Here is a 20,051-nt window from a genome sequence, read left to right as displayed (position 1 = left end):
ACACGTTGCTGGCTCACTTAACCCCCTTTCTGAGCTGTATGCTAAGCCAGCCCGGCAAGGAAAGAGTTAACTTACACTGCTGGACAGTGTAGGTTAACCCTTTGGGCAGTATACAATATATACAGCTATCTATAGATAACTGTATATAGTGTATACAGAAGATGAAGAAGTCCCCTTATCTCCCTCCAGTCTCAGCGGGTCTGTGTAGCCCTGCCCCCTGGTGATGATGTCATTAGGGGCGGAGCTACAGACGGGATCCAGGCTGGTAAGGGTATAAGGCTCTGTTAACATTGTCTGTTTTGTATAATGTGAACAGACCCTTCTGCCAGTGTTTTACCAGACATCGAGACTCCAGCTGTTGCTAAACTACAACTCCCAGCATGCCCAGACAGCCAAAGTCTGTGTGCAGAATTTATCAAGAGCCGTGCGCCTTTTGATAAATTAAGCGCACAATAGACCGGCCTAACTCTCTGTAGTTTGGTCTATATTGATGCGGGACATAGACAACTTTGATAAATATCCCCCATAGACTTTTATTATGCTACAACTAGTCCCCTGGCTGTGATTTTTGTGGTATGTTAAAGTACTACATACTGTGCATCATATAGGAATATATACTTATTTTCCCATGGAAGTATATTAATGATGTGATAACAGTCTTTAAATTGTGTAAATCTGTTTGTCGTTTTTTTAATGGTTTTCATAGTTACAAAATATGTGACCTTTCAGTATATTGATGGCTACTTCAATTGTAGCCATCTAGAGGTGGTGGGCCTGGGGTCAGTGAACCTTTCATTGTCGGACTAAAGATGTACTAGTAAGTTATTGAGCATTTATCTTGTTTCTGTGTCCATAAACTTTGTGAACATAGTTGATGTCTTTTAATTATTTTCATTCATTAATTTATTCATGTAATGTTGTCACATGGCCTATTTGTAGGGCCAAGTCTTTTGAGGATAATATATCCATTTGTTGGGAGTCAGAGGTTGGCACACTTCTGGTAAAAGATGGCGATTTTAGCTGCCATGTAGACCATGAGTGGTCACCTACAGCAGCCACTATTGGAAGTCAAGATGGATTGTGGAGTCCTTGGCAGAGTTTAACAACCTGTTTTAAGACACTAGATGGAGCTAAGTGCAAGCATGTCTTGCTTCTATTGCACTCATTGTTCAATAGATCAGGTGTAAGAAACTAAATAAACCATTTATTATTGCACAATATGAAATTATAAGCTGTGTCAATATGTCTGCTGAAGGGGCATTTGTGTACCACTAATGTACAGAATGTTATATGTTCAGAGTTGTGCAATGGATAAAGAAACATTTCATCAACTTGACTTTGGTCTAAAATCCAGGTAATGACATGGGGTAACATTTATCATTGTTGCTTTGGTTAGCAAGTCCTGTAGTAATACATTTTTTTTGTTTTAGTTTTGCTTATGTGCTACATATTTATCATACCATCATAAATTTTATCCCCTAAGCAAAACAAAAAAGTCATAGTTGAGACTTTTGTGAGACTTTTGTGTCTTTTAATTTACTCACATACGGGAGTTTTGTACTCCTGGTCAGACCTGATACTCCAGGTTAGACCTGGAGCAGACTTTCAACTTTTTTTAAGAGGCGAGACTTTTTTTTGTGTGACTTTTTAACCCCTTAAGGACTGAGCCCTTTTTCACCTTAAGGACTGAGCCCTTTTTTGCACATCTGACCACTGTCACTTTAACCTCTTGGGGACACAGGGCGTATGCATACACCCTGCATCCCCGATCCTTAAGGACTCAGGGCGTACCTATACGCCCTGAGCCCGGTCCCGGTGTTTAAAACGGGGTCACGCCTATTCACAGCCGGGACCCTGGGCTAACAGAGCGCGGCACCGATTGTTGTGCAGCGTGCTATTAACCCTTCAGACTCGGCGGTCAAAGTTGACTGCCGCGTCTGAAAGTAAAAGTAAACGCTTCCCGGCAGCTCAGTCGGGCTGATCGGGACATCGCGATAAAATCGCGATGTTCCGATCAGCTGGGACGCAGGCGAAGCTACAGGCTTGAGCAATCGAGCCCCTATCTCACTGATCCGTGCAAAGCTATGGTTTTGCAGGGATCAGCATAAGAGGTCAGTGTGTGCAGTGTTATAGGTCCCTATGGGAGCTATAGCACTGCAAAAAAAAGTGAAAAAAAAGTTAACAAAGGTAATTTAACCCCTTCCCTAATAAAAGTTTGAATCACCCCCCTTTTCCCATAAAAAAACCTGTGTAAATAAAAATAAACATATGTGGTATCGGCGCGTGGAGGAAATGTCCAAACTATAAAAATATATTGTTAATTAAATCGCACGGTCAATGGCGTATGCGCAAAAAAATTCCAAAGTTCAAAATATTTTGATCACTTTTTATGTCATGAAAAAATGAATAAAAAGCTATCAAAAAGTCCGATCAATACAAAAATGGTACGGATAAAAACTTCAGAACACGGCGCAAAAAATGAGCCCTAATACCGGCCCATATGTGGAAAAATAAAGAAGTTATAGGGGTTAGAAGATAAGAATTTTTAACATAGAAATTTTCCTGCATGTACCGTATTTATCGGGGTATACCACGCACCGGCCTATAACACGCACCCTCATTTTACCAAGGATATTTGGGTAAAAAAAGTTTTTTACCCAAATATCCATGATAAAATGAGGGTGCGTGTGTGCGCGTGTATACCCGATATACCCCCAGGAAAGGCAGGGGGAGAGAGGCCGTCGCTGCCCGCTTCTCTCCCCCTGCCTTTCCTGGGGTCTAGAGCGCTGTTGTCGGCCCTTTTCACCCCCTGGTTATCGGCGCCGCTGCCCGTTCTGTCCCCCTGACTATCGGTGCCGGCGCCGATAGCCAGGGGGAGAGAAGCGGCGCCGACAGTCAGGTTGAGAGAAGGGGCAGTGGCACCCATTGCCGGCGCCGCTGCCCCGTTGCCTCCCCCCATCCCCGGTGGCATAATTACCTGAGTCGGGTCCGCGCTGCTCCAGGCCTCCGTCGTGCGTCCCCAGCGTCGTTGCTATGCACGGTGCGGCGCTCTGACGTCATGCGCCGCGCCGTTCAGCGCATAGCAATGACGCCGGGGACGCACGACGGAGGCCTGGAGCAGCGCGGACCCGACTCAGGTAATTATGCCACCGGGGATGGGGGGAGGCAACGGGGCAGCGGCGCCGGCAATGGGTGCTGCTGCCCCTTCTCTCCCCCTGGCTGTCGGCGCCGCTTCTCTCTCCCTGGCTATCGGCGCCGGCACCGATAGTCAGGGGGACAGAACGGGCAGCGGCGCCGATAACCAGGGGGTGAAAAGGGCCGACAGCAGCGCTCTAGACCCCAGGATAGGCAGGGGGAGAGAAGCGGGCAGCGACGGCCTCTCTCCCCCTGCCTTTCCTGGGGGTGTATCGGCGTATAACACGCATACAGACTTTAGGCTAAAAATTTTAGCCTAAAAAGTGCGTGTTATACGCCGATAAATACGGTAGTTATGATTTTTTTCCGAAGTACGAAAATATCCAACCTATATATGTAGGGTATCATTTTAACCGTATGGACTTACAGAATAAAGATAAGGTGTTATTTTTACCGTAGAAACGGAAGCCCCAAAAGTTACAAAATTACATTTTTTCTTCAATTTTGTCAAACAATGAATTTTTTTTCCGTTTTGCCGGGGATTTTTGGGTAAAATGACTAATGTCACTGCATTAGAATTAGAAGTAGAATTGGTGGCGCAAAAAATAAGCCATCATATGGAATTTTATGTGCAAAATTGAAAGCGTTACGATTTTTAGAAAGTGATGAGGAAAATATGAAAATGCAAAAACGGAAAAACGCTGAGTCCTTAAGGTGAAAATAGAGTCCCTAAGGGGTTAAGCATTAATAACGCTAAGATGCTTTTACAGATTATTCTGTTTCTGAGATTGTTTTATTCGTGACATATTCTACTTTATTTTAGTGGTAAATTTTCGTCGTTACTTGCATCCTTTATTGGTGAAAAATCCCCAAATTTCATGAAAATTTTGAAAATTTTGCATTATTCTAACTTTGAAGCTCTCTGCTTGTAAGGAAAATGGATATTCCAAATAACTTTTATATTGATTCACATATACAATATGTCCACTTTATGTTGGCATCATAAAATGGACATATTTTTACTTTTTGAAAACATTAGAGGGCTTCAAAGTATAGCAGCAATTTTTAAAATTTTCATGAAAATTGCAAAATCTGAAGGGACAGAGGTTACAGAACTACAACTCCCAGCATGCCTGGGCAGTCTAGGCATGCTGAGAGTTGTAGTTTTGCAACATTTGGAGGGCTACTGTTTGGGCACCACTGTAATAGTGGTCTCCAAACTGTGACCCTCCAGATGTTGCAAAACTACAACTCCCAGCATGCCCAAACAGCCTTTGGCTGTCTGGGCATGCTGGGAGTTGGAGTTTGGCAATCACTAGGAAGGCAGCAATAAAGATCGCTTTACTGCCATTTTCCTTGGTGCTCCACGCCGTTGCCTCCCTACCTGCACCGCTGATCTCCGCTGATGCCACCGATGATCGCCGGTCCCCACCGCATGTTTACAGGTACTGGCCGCCATCTTCTCCCCCCTTCTGCCCGACATCCAGGGGTGGGCAGAGCGGGGGGGTTTCCATGGTAACCCCCCCGTCTTCAACTGCCATTGGTCAGTACTCAGTGCTGACTAATGGCAGGGGATAGGAGGAGGTTGCACTGCTGCAACCTTGCTCCTATCCCTTAGGATGATCAGGGCTGTCTGAATTGACATGTGATTTCCTGCGATCGTCGACATGGGGGGGGTCTCCTAAAATGGACAGCAGAGGTAAGCAGAGAGCACTATGGTCATAACATCAGAGAAATCTAAAAAGTAAAGCATTTCCTCTGTAGTATGTAGCCCCTTAAATGTACTGGAAGGATTAAGATTTTTTTAATAGAAAAAAATTTACAAATCTGTTTAACTTTCTGGCACCAGTTGATTAAAAAAAAAACTTTTTCCAAGGAAGTACCCCTTTAAGTTCATTAGGAGCCACCTGAGAAAGTCCTGTAAAAGAAAACTGAGCCTCTCAGGGAATGCTGCAAGACTGAATAAGTTAGGCCATTTCACGCTGCTGTTGCTCCCCATCAAGAAGTCCGTTAAAGTCTCTCTTTTTTTTATAAATTTTTTTGTGACTTTAACGGCTGTTATCATGAAGGGAAGCAAGGGGCAACAACGGGTCCCAGCGGCTCCCATTTATTATTATGGGGGCCGCCGGGCGCCATTGTTTTTTTAAAGGAATAGTGGAAGAAAAAGATGGCCCAAGCAGTCATTTTTCTCCCGCTATTTTCCTGGACTCCCCGACGGCCGTCGCTGCTGTGTGCTAACGGCAGTATAAAAGAAGCTTTAAAAGCAGGTCATGGTCCCCAATCCACACATAAAACCAGCTTCTATGCTCTCTTGGCAGCGACAGGCTTCCTGTTGCTCTGAGTCTGAACGCTGGCAAACTTTATTAAGCTTTCTTACACATCTGTGCCTGGGCAATAAGGTACTATTTTTGTAGTTAGCTGTGAAAGTGTGTTTAAATCTTTTCTTCTGTGTGACCTGGAATAATATTTGACTCTTCTCACTGCTGCCTGTCCTGATCTGTCCTAGCCACAAAGTTGTTAAGGGAACGGCAAACAGTGACGCAATATTGCTGACAGTGCTGCATCCCTTATGGTGAGTGGGAATCCCATATGGTGGTCATAAAGTAATGGTATAACCTAATGATATATGATCAGGTGGGAATACGGTCAGACACTTTTTGTACTGAGAAGCATCTTGAATCATCTGGATAATAGTAACTGGTCAGATTGACCATATCATGTATTATAATAAGTACAGTGCATTATAAATAATTTGCTTTATTTTTCCTTGTTCATTAGGGCAATTTGTGTTCAAATTGTGTTGCTGTAGTTGAAATAATGTAAATAATGATTTTAATTCTTTCCTAATGTTTTATTTTAGAGATTTCAACAGCCCACTTGTTTGGGAAGTAGTTAATGAGCCTAAAGTAGATGTTCATGAACTTGAAAGCCTATTTTCTAAAACTGCAGTAAAAGAAAAAAAGAAACCTATTTCTGACACTATAACCAAGACAAAGTCCAAACAAGTAAGTTTTGATATTCTTTTTTTTTTTATTATTATTATTTTTAAAAAAGGACTTACATTATTTTCTATCTTGTAATAAACTGATGATATAAAAATTGCACAATTATCACATGCATGACTTAAAGGGGTACTCCGTGGAAAAACATCTTATCCTCTACCAAAGGATAGGGGATAAGATGTCTGATCGATGGGGACAATTGCGATCTTCGGGCCCACAGCATGGTCCCCAGCGGAGGGACCCCCGCAATCGGACATCTTATCTCCTATCCTTTGGATAGAGGATAAGATGTTTTTTTTTGGCAGAGTATCCCTTTAACATAACAATTAGGGTGCCTGAACACAAGGCAGAAATGTGGCAGATTTAACCCCTTAACAATGCCAGACATAAATGTACGTCCTGGTGAGCTGGTACTTAACGCACCAGGACGTACATTTACGTCTTATGCATAACCGCGAGCATCGGAGCGATGCTCGGGTCATGCGCGGCAGGTCCCGGGTGCTGATAGCAGCCAGGGACTCGCTGGTAATGACAGACATCAGCGATCTCGTGTATGTCTGCCATTAACCCCTCAGATGCCGTGATCAATACAGATCACGGCATCTTCAGGATCGCGGTCACTAAAATGGATGATCGGATCGCCTGCAGCGCTGCCGCTATCCAAAGGATAGGGGATAAGATGTCAGATCGCCAGGGTCCCGCTGCTGGGGATCCCCAGGATCGCCGCTGCGGCACCGCGCTATCATTACTGCACAGAGCGAGTTTGCTCTGTGCATAATGACGGGCGACACAGGGGACGGAGCAGTGTGATGTCATGGCTCCGCCCCTCATGACATCACGGCCCGCCCCCTTAATGCAAGTCTATGGCAGGGGGCATGATGACCGCCACGCCCCATCCCATAGACTTGTATTGAGGGGGCGGGCTGTGACGTCACAAGGGGCGGAGCCGTGATGTAACGTTGCTCCGGCCACTGTATTGCCCGTCATTACGCGCAGAGTGAACTCGCTCTGTGCAGTAATGATAGCGCGGTGCCGCAGCGGCCATCCCGGGGTTCTCCAGCAGCGGGACCCCGGCGATCTGACATCTTATTCCCTATCCTTTGGATGTCTAGGGGCAGAGTACCCCTTCAAGGCCCAAATGGGCTGAGTCCTTAAGGGGTTAAAGGGGTACTCCACTGGAAAACATTTTTTTTTAAATCAACTGGTGCAAGAAAGAGAAACAGATTCGTAAATTACTTCTATTTAAAAAATGTTATCCTTCCATACTTAGCAGCTGCTATATGCTCCACAGGATGTCCTTTTATTTTTGAATTTCCTTTCTGTCTGATCACAGGGCTCTCTGCTGACACCTCTGTCCATTTTAGGAACTGTCCAGAGCAGGAGAGGTTTGCTATGGGGATTTGCTTGTACTCTGGACTGTTCCTAAAATGGACAGAAGTGTCAGCAGAAAGCACTGTGGTCAGACAGGCAGGAGATTCAAAAAGAAAGAACTTCTTGTGGAGCATACAGCAGCTGACAGGTATTGGAAGGATTAAGATATTTAAATAGAAGTAATTTACAAATCTGTTTAACTTTATGGCACCAGTTGATTTAAAGGTGTACTCCCGTGGAAAACTTTTTTTTAAATCAACTGGTGCCAGAAAGTTAAACAGATTTGTAAATTACTTCTATTGAAAAAACTTAATCCTTCCAGTACTTTTTAGCTGTGGAATACTACAGAGGAAATGGCTTTCTTTTTGGAACACAGAGCTCTCTGCTGACATTATGACCACAGTGCTCTCTGCTGACACCTCTGTCAATTTTAAGAACTGTCCAGAGTAGGAGAAGATCCCCATAGCAAACATATGCTGCTCTGGACAGTTCCTCATATGGACAGAGATGTCAGCAGAGAACACTGTGGTCATGATGTCAGCAGAGAGCTCTGTGTTCCAAAAAGAAAACCATTTCATGTATAGTATTCCACAGCTAAGAAGTACTGGAAGGATTAAGATTTTTTAATAGGACTAATTTACAAATCTGTTTAACTTTCTGGCACCAGTTGATTTAAAAAAAAAAAAAGTTTTCCACGGGAGTACCCCTTTAACACCAATCCCATTTTGACAGGACGAGGCCAATTTTATTTTTGCATTTTTGTTTTTTCCTCCTCGTCTTCTAAAAATCATAACTCTTTTATATTTCCATCCACAGACTAGTATGAGGGCTTGTTTTTTGCGCAACCAGTTGTCCTGCATTATGACTTCACTCATTTTACCATAAAATGTAAAAAAAAACTGCAATTTTGCTAATTTTGGAATTTTACAATTTACGGTAAAAATAATGTGTTCTTTATTCTGTGGGTCAATACGATAAAAATTATACCCATGATAACATACTTTGCTATTACTGTTGCGCTTAAAAAAAATCGCAAACTTTTTAACCAAATTAGTATGTTTAAAATCCTTCTATTTTGACGACCTATAACTTTTTCACGTTTTTTGCACTATGATCTGTACTTTTTATTTATACCACATTTATGTATAAAAAACTTTTATTAATGGTTTTATAAAAAAAACTTTTGAATAAAATGTGACAAAAAAGCAGCAATTTTGCACTTTTTTTTATACGTTCACGCCGTTCACTGTACGGGATCTATAACATTATATTTTAATAGTTCGGACATTTACGCACGCGGTGATACCAAATGTGTATTAATTATTATTTTTTACACTTTATGGGGGTAAAATGGGAAAAAAATGACATTTTACATTTTTATCGGGGGGAGGGGATTTTTCAAATGTTTTTCACTTTTTTTTTTTACACTTTAATAGTCCCCATAGGGGACTATTTATAGCAATCGTTTGATTGCTAAAACTTTTCAGCGCTATGCATAGGGCATAGCACTGATCAGTGTTATCGGTCCTCTTCTGCTCGATCTCAGACCCAGAGCAGAAGACCCGTGGAAGGCGGCGGAGGCAGGTGAGGGGATCTCTGTACACCGCTCTGGATGATCGGATCGCCGCGGCATCTGAGCGTTCGCGGATGTCGGCCATTACCGGTGGGTCCCTGGCTGCGATCAGCAGCTGGGACCAGCCGCGGATGATCCAAGCAACGCTCCAATGCTCGCGGTCATGTACAGGTGGTCATCAACCCCTTAAGGCATACGTCTAAGATCCCTGGTAGTTAAGGAGCAAGGACGTACACGTACGGTTGTGGGAATTTCGTTCCCTGCCGCACGCCGGGGGCGGGGACCAGACGGGGGTAACTGCTGATATCGATCAGTCACCCCACGCAAATGCCCAGGGGGGGTCATCAGACCCCCCCATGTTGGCGATCGCTGCAAATCGCTGGATAATTCACACTGGCGACTTGCGCGATTCCCGGTCATACGGGTCTATGGTAACCCGGTGACCCGTAAAATAAGGGGGATCAGGGTTGTCCAAGACACCCACGATCCCCCTGAAGGAATAGGAGTGAGGTGGCAGGGGTGCCACCCCTCCTATCCCTGCTATTGGTCGTCTATAAGCGATGACCAATAGCAGATCGGGGGCGGGGGGAGGGGGGTTAACTTTCGGTTTCCCCGTTCTGCTCATCCACAATAGCCGGGGCAGAACAGGGAAACCGAAGGGGACCGGCGCCGAAGTCCACTTACCCATCTGAGTCGACGATCAGCGGCGGGAATCGGTGGCAGCAGAGGATGGCCATGCACCTCCCTGGATCCTACGGAAGCTAGCGAGTATCCTAGCAACATCTAAAGGGCTACAGTTTGAGACCACTATACAGTGGTCTCTAAACTGTAGCCCTCCAGATGTTGCAAAACTGCATCTCCCAGCATGCCCTTCGGCAATCAGTACATGCTGGGAGTTGTAGTTTTGCAACAGCTGGAGGCACACTGGTTGGAAAATACTGAGTTACGCAACAGAACCTAACTGAAGGTTTTCCAACCAGTGTGCCTCCAGCTGTTGCATATGTACAGCATGCACAGTCTGTCAGTACATGCTGGGAGTTGTAGTTTGGAAATAGCTGGAGGTTTGCCCCCCAAGTGAATGTACAGGGTACATTCACACTGGCGGGTTTACAGTAAGTTTTCTGCTTCAAGTTTGAGCTGCGGCAAATTTTTCGCCGCAGTGCAAACTCCTAGCGGGAAAATCACTGTAAACGCCCACCAGTGCGAATGTACCCTAAAAACACTACACTACACGTACACATAAGAAAGGGTAAAACACTACATACACACCCATTACACTGTCCCCCCCAATAAAAATGAAAAACATATTGTGCGGCAGTGTTTCCAAAACGGAGCCTCGAGCTGTTGCAAACCAACATCTCCAAAAAACAGCCACTGACTGTCCAGGCATGCTGGTAGTTTAGCAACAGCTGGAGGCACCCTGTTTGGTAATCACTGGCGTAGTATAACCCTAGGGGTATGCAATCCCTAATTTACAGTGGGGATCAAAAGTTTGGGCACCCCAGGTAAAAATTTGTATTAATGTATATAAAGAAGCCAAGAAAGAAGAAAACATCTCCAAAAGGCATCAAATTACAGATTAGACCTTCTTATAATATGTCAACAAAAGTTAGATTTTATTTCCATCATTTACACTTTCATAATAACAGAAATAAAAAAATGGCATCTGCAAAAGTTTGGGCACCCTGCAGAATTTATAGCACTGCCCCCTTTGCAAAGCGGAGACCTGCCAGTGTCATGGATTGTTCTCAATCATCATCTGGGAAGACCAGGTGATGTCAATCTCAAAGGTTTTAAATGCCCAGACTCATCTGACCGTGCCCCAACAATCAGCACCATGGGTTCTTCTAAGTAGTTGTCTAGAAATCTGAAACTGAATATAGTTGACACTCACAAAGCTGGAGAAGACTATAAGAAGATAGCAAAACGTTTTAAGATGCCAATATCCTCTGTTCGGAATGTAATTAAGAAATGGCAGTCATCAGGAACAGTGAAATTTAAAGCAAGATCTGGAAGACCAAGAAAATATCAGACAGAACAGCTTGCAGGATTGTGAGAAAAACAATTCAAAACCCACGTTTGACTGCACAATCCCTCCAGAAAGATCTGTCAGACACTGGAGTTGTGGTACACTATTCCACTATAAAGAGATACTTGTACTAATATGGTCTTCATGGAAGAGTCATCAGAAGAAAACCTCTTCTACGTCCTCACCACAAAAATCAGCATTTGAACTTTGCAAATGAACAAATATAGACAAGCCTGATGCATTTTGGAAACAAGTTCTGTGGACCGAAGAGGTTAAAATTGAACTTTTTAGCTGGAATGAGCAAAGGTACGTTTGGAGAAGAAGGGGAACAGAATGTAATGAAAAGAACCTCTGTCCAACTGTTAAGCATGGGGGTGGATAAAGCATGCTTTGGGGTTGTATTGCAGCCAGTGGCACAGGGAAAATCTCACAAGGAGAAGGAATAATGGATTCAATAAAATTTCAGCAAATTTTGGATGTTAACTTGATGCCATCTGTGAAAAAGCTGAAGTTAAAGAGAGGATGGCTTCTACAATTGGATAATAATCCTAAACACACCTCAAAATCCACGGGGAATTACATCAAGAGGTGTAAACTGAAGATTTTGCCATGTCCTTCACAATCTCCTGACCTTAAAAGAGCAGTGCGTGACAGACAGCCCAGAAATCTCAAAGAACTGGAAGACTTTTGTAAGGAAGAATGGGCAAAGATACCTCAAACAAGAATTGAAAGACTCTTGGTTGGCTACAAAAAGCGTTTACAAGCTGTGATACTTGCCAAAGGGGGCAGTACAAGATTTTAACTTTGCAGGGTGCCCAAACTTTTGTAGACGCCATTTTTTGTTTTCTATTATTTTGAAAGTGTAAATGATGGAAATAAAATCTAAGTTTTGTCGATGTATTAAAAGAATGTCTAATCTGTAATTTGCCTTTTGGAGATTTTTCCATCTTTCCTTGGCTTCTTTATGCACATTAATAAAAATGTTTACCTGGGGTGCCCAAACTTTTGATCCCCACTGTAGACCTCAAATGCACATTGCGCTCTCTCACTTCAGAGCCCTGTCGTATTTCAAGGAAACAGTTTAGGGCCACATATGGGGTATTTCTGTACTCGGGAGAAATTGCACTACAAATTTTGAAAAGGAATAGATGGGGGCTACACCAGCCTGTAAGTGTAAAAAAAAAATGCAAAAAATTTACACTAACATGCTGGTGTTGCCCCATACTTTTTATTTTCACAAGCGGTAAAAGGGAAAAAAAAAAATTTGTAAAGCAATTTCTCCTCAGTATGAAAATACCCCATATGTGGGGGTAAAATGCTCTGCGGATGCACAACAAGGCTCAGGAGTGAGAGTGCACTATGTACATTTGAAGCCTAAATTGGTGATTTACACAGGGGAGGGGGCGGGGCTGATTTTACAGCGGTTCTGATGTAAACGCAAAAAAATAAATACCCATATGTGACCCCTTTTTGGAAACTAAACCCCTCACGGAATGTAATGGATGGGAAAATGAAAAAAAAAATCCCTAATTGTAACTGGTGTTACCCTAAAGTTTTCATTTTCACAAGGGAAATAGGAAAAAAGCCCCCCAAAATGTGTAACCCCATTTCTTCTGAGTAAGAACATACCTCATAAGTGGATGTAAAGTGCTCTGCTGGTGAACTACAATGCTCAGAAGAGAAAGAGCACCATTGGGCTTTTGAAGAGAAAATTTGTTGGAGGCCACGTGTGTTTACAAAGCCCCCATAGTGCCAGAACAATGGACCCCCCCCCCACATGTGACCCCATTTTGGAAACTACACCCATCACGGAATGTAATAAGGGGTACAGTGATCATTTACGCTCCACAGGTGTCTGACCGATTTTTGGAACATTGGTCCGTGAAAATGAAAAATGTAATTTTTCATTTGCTCAGCCCACTGTTTCAAAGATCTGTCAAATGCCAGTGGGGTGTAAATGCTCACTGCACCCCTTATTAAATTCAGTGAGGGGTGTAGTTTCCAAAATGGGGTCACATGTGGGGGGTCCACTGTGCTGGCTCCACGGGGGGCTTTGTAAACTCACATGGCCCCTGACTTCCATTCCAAACAAATTATCTTTCCAAAAGCTCAACGGCGCTCCTCCTCTTCTGAGCATTGTAGTGCGCCAGAAGACCACTTGATGTCCACACATGGGGTATTTCCATACTCAGAAGAAATGGGGTTACAAATTTTGGAGGTAATTTGGTCCTATTACCCCTTGTAAAAATGTAAAATTTGGGGAAAAAACTGTATTTTAGTGAAAAAAAGTTTCTTTTTCCATTTACACATCCAACTTTAACAAAAAGTCGTCAAACACCTGTGAGGTGTTAAGGCTCACTGTACCCCTTGTTACGTTCCTTGAAGGGTGTAGTTTCCAAAATAGTAGGCCATGTGTTTATTTTTTATTTATTTTTTGCTGTTCTGGCACCATAGGGGCTTCCTAAATGTGACATGCCCCCCAAAAACCATTTCCGCAAAATTTGCTTTCCAAAAGCCAAATGTGACTCCTTCTCTTCTGAGCATTGTAGTTCGCCCACAGAGCATTTTACATCCTAACATGGGGTGTTTCCATACTGAGAAGAGATGGGGTTACAAATTTTGCTGGGCATTTTCTCCCATTACCCTTTGTAAAAATGGTAAATTTGGGAAAAAACTGCACTTTAGTGGAAACATATTTTTTTCATTTACATATCCGAATTTAACGAAAAGTCGTCAAACACCTGTGGGGTGTTTAGGCTCACTGGATGCCTTGTTGCGTGCCTTGAGGGGTGTAGTTTACAAAATGGTATGCTATGTTGGGGTTTTCTGCTTTTGTGGCACCATAGGGGCTTCCTAAATGTGACATGCCCCCCCAAAAACCATTTCAGAAAAACCCACTCTCCAAAATTCCATTGTCGCTCCTTCCCTTCTGAGCCTCCTACTGCGCCCACCGAACACTTGACATCCACATATGAGGTATTTCCTTACTCAAGAGAAATTGAGTTACACATTTTGAGAGGGCTTTTCTCCTTTTACCCCTTTACCTCAAAAACTTGGTCTACAAGAACATGCCAGTGTAAAAACTGAAGATTTTGAACTTTCTCCTTCACTTTGCTGCTATTCTTGTGAAATACTTATAGGGTTAGCACACTTACTGAATGTCATTTTGAATACTTTGAGGGGTGCAATTTTTATAAGGGGGTCTTTTATGGGGAATTTCTAATATGAAGGCCCTTCAAATACACTTCAAACCCTGAAAAATTCAGATTTTGTAAGTTTTGTGAAAAATTGGAAAATTGTTGCTGAACTTTGAAGCCCTTTGATGTCTTCCAAAAGTAAAAACATTGCAACTTTATGATGCAAACATAAAGTAGACATATTTTAATTGAGAAACAATATATAATTTATTTGGAATGTCTGTTTTCCTTACAAGCAGAGAGCTTCAAAGTTAGAAAAATGCAAAATTTTCAATTTTTTCATTACATTTTTGGATTTTTCACCAAGAAATTATGCAAGTATCGACAAAATGTTACCACTAACATAAAGTAGAATATGTCACGAAAAAACTGTCTCAGAATCAGAATGAAAGGTAAAAGCATCCCAGATTTATTAATGCTTAAAGTGACAGTGGTCAGATGTGCAAAAAACGCTCTGGTCCTACAGTGAAAATTGGCCTGGTCCTTAAGGGGTTAAAAAAATATGTTTTCCAGAGGAGTACCCTTTTAAAATTCACTGAGTGTGTTTTCTTTTTAAAAGGTTGTCCAGCATTAGAAAATCGGAGCTGGTTTATTTAAAAAACAGCACCACACCTGTCCTCAGGTTGTGTGTGCTATTGCAGCAGAATTGTTATACCACTCTACACCTAAGGACAGGTGTGATGCTGTTTTTGGCAAAAATAAGCTCTGTATTTCTAGTCCTGGATAGCCCCTTTAAACATTTGCATATTTTAGAAAATCTGAACCAAATTGGATGTGGATTTTGGTGACACCCTGTTATGAATTTGGGGATTTTATAATAAGACTATGTAATTTGAAAAAAAAAAAAGTGTATTAAATACCATAGTTTAAGATTTTTCTGTGGATCTAGAGAAACCACAATAAATCTGCAGCAGATCTACAACATAAATATACATGCTGAACATTTGAAATCACTGAGGATTTAAAATTATAATACATTTTTTTGCCTGCAGTGTTCATGAGCATGTGCATTTTCCTTTATAATTAATAAACCACATGGGTTTTCACATAAGTGTTCTCCCACATATAAATATGTTTTATCAGATCTATCAGAGTAAATAATAACAGAATCTGCTGAACATTTGTTTTTGTCACTAGCACTGGGATTTTGCTAAGTTAAGTAATTTATAGTCTAACTAGATGAGTACCCAGCGTTGCCCGGTTTTTCCTTCCTCATCCTTGTTAGGGAGGAAAATCAACAAAGGAGGAAGCTTTTGACTTCATATCCCATCCTCATATATTGTTGTCATATCCCGACCTCCTATCCCGTCCTCATATCTCAACCTCATATCCGTCCTCCTATCCTGTCCTCCTATCCCGTCCTCCTGTCCCCTCCTCCTATCTCGACCTCCTATCCCGACCTCCTATCCCGACCTCCTATCCCGACCTCCTTGGCTTCTTTATGCACATTAATAAAAATGTTTACCTGGGGTGCCCAAACTTTTGATCCCCACTGTAGACCTCAAATGCACATTGCGCTCTCTCACTTCAGAGCCCTGTCGTATTTCAAGGAAACAGTTTAGGGCCACATATGGGGTATTTCTGTACTCGGGAGAAATTGCACTACAAATTTTGAAAAGGAATAGATGGGGGCTACACCAGCCTGTAAGTGTAAAAAAAAAATGCAAAAAATTTACACTAACATGCTGGTGTTGCCCCATACTTTTTATTTTCACAAGCGGTAAAAGGGAAAAAAAAAAATTTGTAAAGCAATTTCTCCTCAGTATGAAAATACCCCATATGTGGGGGTAAAATGCTCTGCGGATGCACAACAAGGCTCAGGAGTGAGAGTGCACTATGTACATTTGAAGCCTAAATTGGTGATTTACACAGGGGAGGGGGCGGGGCTGATTTTACAGCGGTTCTGATGTAAACGCAAAAAAATAAATACCCATATGTGACCCCTTTTTGGAAACTAAACCCCTCACGGAATGTAATGGATGGGAAAATGAAAAAAAAAATCCCTAATTGTAACTGGTGTTACCCTAAAGTTTTCATTTTCACAAGGGAAATAGGAAAAAAGCCCCCCAAAATGTGTAACCCCATTTCTTCTGAGTAAGAACATACCTCATAAGTGGATGTAAAGTGCTCTGCTGGTGAACTACAATGCTCAGAAGAGAAAGAGCACCATTGGGCTTTTGAAGAGAAAATTTGTTGGAGGCCACGTGTGTTTACAAAGCCCCCATAGTGCCAGAACAATGGACCCCCCCCCCACATGTGACCCCATTTTGGAAACTACACCCATCACGGAATGTAATAAGGGGTACAGTGATCATTTACGCTCCACAGGTGTCTGACCGATTTTTGGAACATTGGTCCGTGAAAATGAAAAATGTAATTTTTCATTTGCTCAGCCCACTGTTTCAAAGATCTGTCAAATGCCAGTGGGGTGTAAATGCTCACTGCACCCCTTATTAAATTCAGTGAGGGGTGTAGTTTCCAAAATGGGGTCACATGTGGGGGGTCCACTGTGCTGGCTCCACGGGGGGCTTTGTAAACTCACATGGCCCCTGACTTCCATTCCAAACAAATTATCTTTCCAAAAGCTCAACGGCGCTCCTCCTCTTCTGAGCATTGTAGTGCGCCAGAAGACCACTTGATGTCCACACATGGGGTATTTCCATACTCAGAAGAAATGAGGTTACAAATTTTGGAGGTAATTTGGTCCTATTACCCCTTGTAAAAATGTAAAATTTGGGGAAAAAACTGTATTTTAGTGAAAAAAAAGTTTCTTTTTCCATTTACACATCCAACTTTAACAAAAAGTCGTCAAACACCTGTGAGGTGTTAAGGCTCACTGTACCCCTTGTTACGTTCCTTGAAGGGTGTAGTTTCCAAAATAGTAGGCCATGTGTTTATTTTTTATTTATTTTTTGCTGTTCTGGCACCATAGGGGCTTCCTAAATGTGACATGCCCCCCAAAAACCATTTCCGCAAAATTTGCTTTCCAAAAGCCAAATGTGACTCCTTCTCTTCTGAGCATTGTAGTTCGCCCACAGAGCATTTTACATCCTAACATGGGGTGTTTCCATACCGAGAAGAGATGGGGTTACAAATTTTGCTGGGCATTTTCTCCCATTACCCTTTGTAAAAATGGTAAATTTGGGAAAAAACTGCACTTTAGTGGAAACATATTTTTTTCATTTACATATCCGAATTTAACGAAAAGTCGTCAAACACCTGTGGGGTGTTTAGGCTCACTGGATGCCTTGTTGCGTGCCTTGAGGGGTGTAGTTTACAAAATGGTATGCTATGTTGGGGTTTTCTGCTTTTGTGGCACCATAGGGGCTTCCTAAATGTGACATGCCCCCCCAAAAACCATTTCAGAAAAACCCACTCTCCAAAATTCCATTGTCGCTCCTTCCCTTCTGAGCCCTCTACTGCGCCCACCGAACACTTGACATCCACATATGAGGTATTTCCTTACTCAAGAGAAATTGAGTTACACATTTTGAGAGGGCTTTTCTCCTTTTACCCCTTTACCTCAAAAACTTGGTCTACAAGAACATGCCAGTGTAAAAACTGAAGATTTTGAACTTTCTCCTTCACTTTGCTGCTATTCTTGTGAAATACTTATAGGGTTAGCACACTTACTGAATGTCATTTTGAATACTTTGAGGGGTGCAATTTTTATAAGGGGGTCTTTTATGGGGAATTTCTAATATGAAGGCCCTTCAAATACACTTCAAACCTGAACTGGTCCCTGAAAAATTCAGATTTTGTAAGTTTTGTGAAAAATTGGAAAATTGTTGCTGAACTTTGAAGCCCTTTGATGTCTTCCAAAAGTAAAAACATTGCAACTTTATGATGCAAACATAAAGTAGACATATTTTAATTGAGAAACAATATATAATTTATTTGGAATGTCTGTTTTCCTTACAAGCAGAGAGCTTCAAAGTTAGAAAAATGCAAAATTTTCAATTTTTTCATTACATTTTTGGATTTTTCACCAAGAAATTATGCAAGTATCGACAAAATGTTACCACTAACATAAAGTAGAATATGTCACGAAAAAACTGTCTCAGAATCAGAATGAAAGGTAAAAGCATCCCAGATTTATTAATGCTTAAAGTGACAGTGGTCAGATGTGCAAAAAACGCTCTGGTCCTACAGTGAAAATTGGCCTGGTCCTTAAGGGGTTAAAAAAATATGTTTTCCAGAGGAGTACCCTTTTAAAATTCACTGAGTGTGTTTTCTTTTTAAAAGGTTGTCCAGCATTAGAAAATCGGAGCTGGTTTATTTAAAAAACAGCACCACACCTGTCCTCAGGTTGTGTGTGCTATTGCAGCAGAATTGTTATACCACTCTACACCTAAGGACAGGTGTGATGCTGTTTTTGGCAAAAATAAGCTCTGTATTTCTAGTCCTGGATAGCCCCTTTAAACATTTGCATATTTTAGAAAATCTGAACCAAATTGGATGTGGATTTTGGTGACACCCTGTTATGAATTTGGGGATTTTATAATAAGACTATGTAATTTGAAAAAAAAAAAAGTGTATTAAATACCATAGTTTAAGATTTTTCTGTGGATCTAGAGAAACCACAATAAATCTGCAGCAGATCTACAACATAAATATACATGCTGAACATTTGAAATCACTGAGGATTTAAAATTATAATACATTTTTTTGCCTGCAGTGTTCATGAGCATGTGCATTTTCCTTTATAATTAATAAACCACATGGGTTTTCACATAAGTGTTCTCCCACATATAAATATGTTTTATCAGATCTATCAGAGTAAATAATAACAGAATCTGCTGAACATTTGTTTTTGTCACTAGCACTGGGATTTTGCTAAGTTAAGTAATTTATAGTCTAACTAGATGAGTACCCAGCGTTGCCCGGTTTTTCCTTCCTCATCCTTGTTAGGGAGGAAAATCAACAAAGGAGGAAGCTTTTGACTTCATATCCCATCCTCATATATTGTTGTCATATCCCGACCTCCTATCCCGTCCTCATATCTCAACCTCATATCCGTCCTCCTATCCTGTCCTCCTATCCCGTCCTCCTGTCCCCTCCTCCTATCTCGACCTCCTATCCCGACCTCCTATCCCGACCTCCTATCCCGACCTCCTATCCCGACCTCCTATCCCGTCCTCCTATCCCGTCCTACCCCGTCCTCCTATCCCGTCCTCCTATCCCGACCTCCTATCCCTACCTCCTATCCCGACCTCCTATCCCGTCCTCCTATCTCGACCTCCTATCCCGTCCTCATATCCCGACCTCGTATCCAATCCACATATCCCCTTCTCCTATCTCGACCTCCTTTCCCGACCTCCCATTCGGTCCTCATATCCTGACCTTCTATCCTGTCCTCATATACCTGTAATATGTGTACCAGGTATGGAAATATCTCCAGCTGTTTGGAAGTTATGTGGGAACATACATTTCCCATTGATTTGCATGGGACTTTAAACAAAAACCCTGACCCTCACAAATGCGGGTAGTTAAGGGTTAAATTAACTATCCTATATTTTAAGTGGACATATAGGTAACATGTGACCAAGTATTATCGAAATATCTCCAGCCGTTTGGAGGTTATGCAGTAACATATATTTCCCATAGACTTGTATGGGACTTTAAACTAAAACCCTGCCCCTGCCAAATGGGGGTGAGTAAGGGTTAAATCACCTATCCTTTCAAGTTTCATGTTAATATCTTTAGCCGTTTGGACGTGATGCTGGAAAATACACACACACACG

The 20,051-nt window shown here is 42.1% G+C and overlaps 1 protein-coding gene across 3 annotated transcripts in view; it reads left to right on the top strand.

Moving 5' to 3' along the window:
• FMN2 (formin 2) overlaps positions 1–20,051 on the top strand; it is a 660,180-nt gene that overhangs the window by 194,383 nt on the left and 445,746 nt on the right. For all 3 annotated transcript variants that reach the window (XR_008891425.1, XM_056566943.1, XM_056566944.1), the window contains exon 6: positions 5,996–6,140. Coding sequence is in view for 2 of the 3 variants with exons in the window: in XM_056566943.1 (XP_056422918.1) it covers positions 5,996–6,140 (145 nt within the window). In the remaining variant the exon portion in view is untranslated. The remainder of the gene's footprint in view (positions 1–5,995; positions 6,141–20,051) is intronic.

Source organism: Hyla sarda, chromosome 3 (genome assembly GCF_029499605.1).
Source record: "Hyla sarda isolate aHylSar1 chromosome 3, aHylSar1.hap1, whole genome shotgun sequence".
NCBI lineage: Eukaryota > Metazoa > Chordata > Amphibia > Anura > Hylidae > Hyla > Hyla sarda.
Note: the sequence above shows the minus strand (reverse complement) of the source record. Positions and strands in the feature narration are given on the sequence as shown.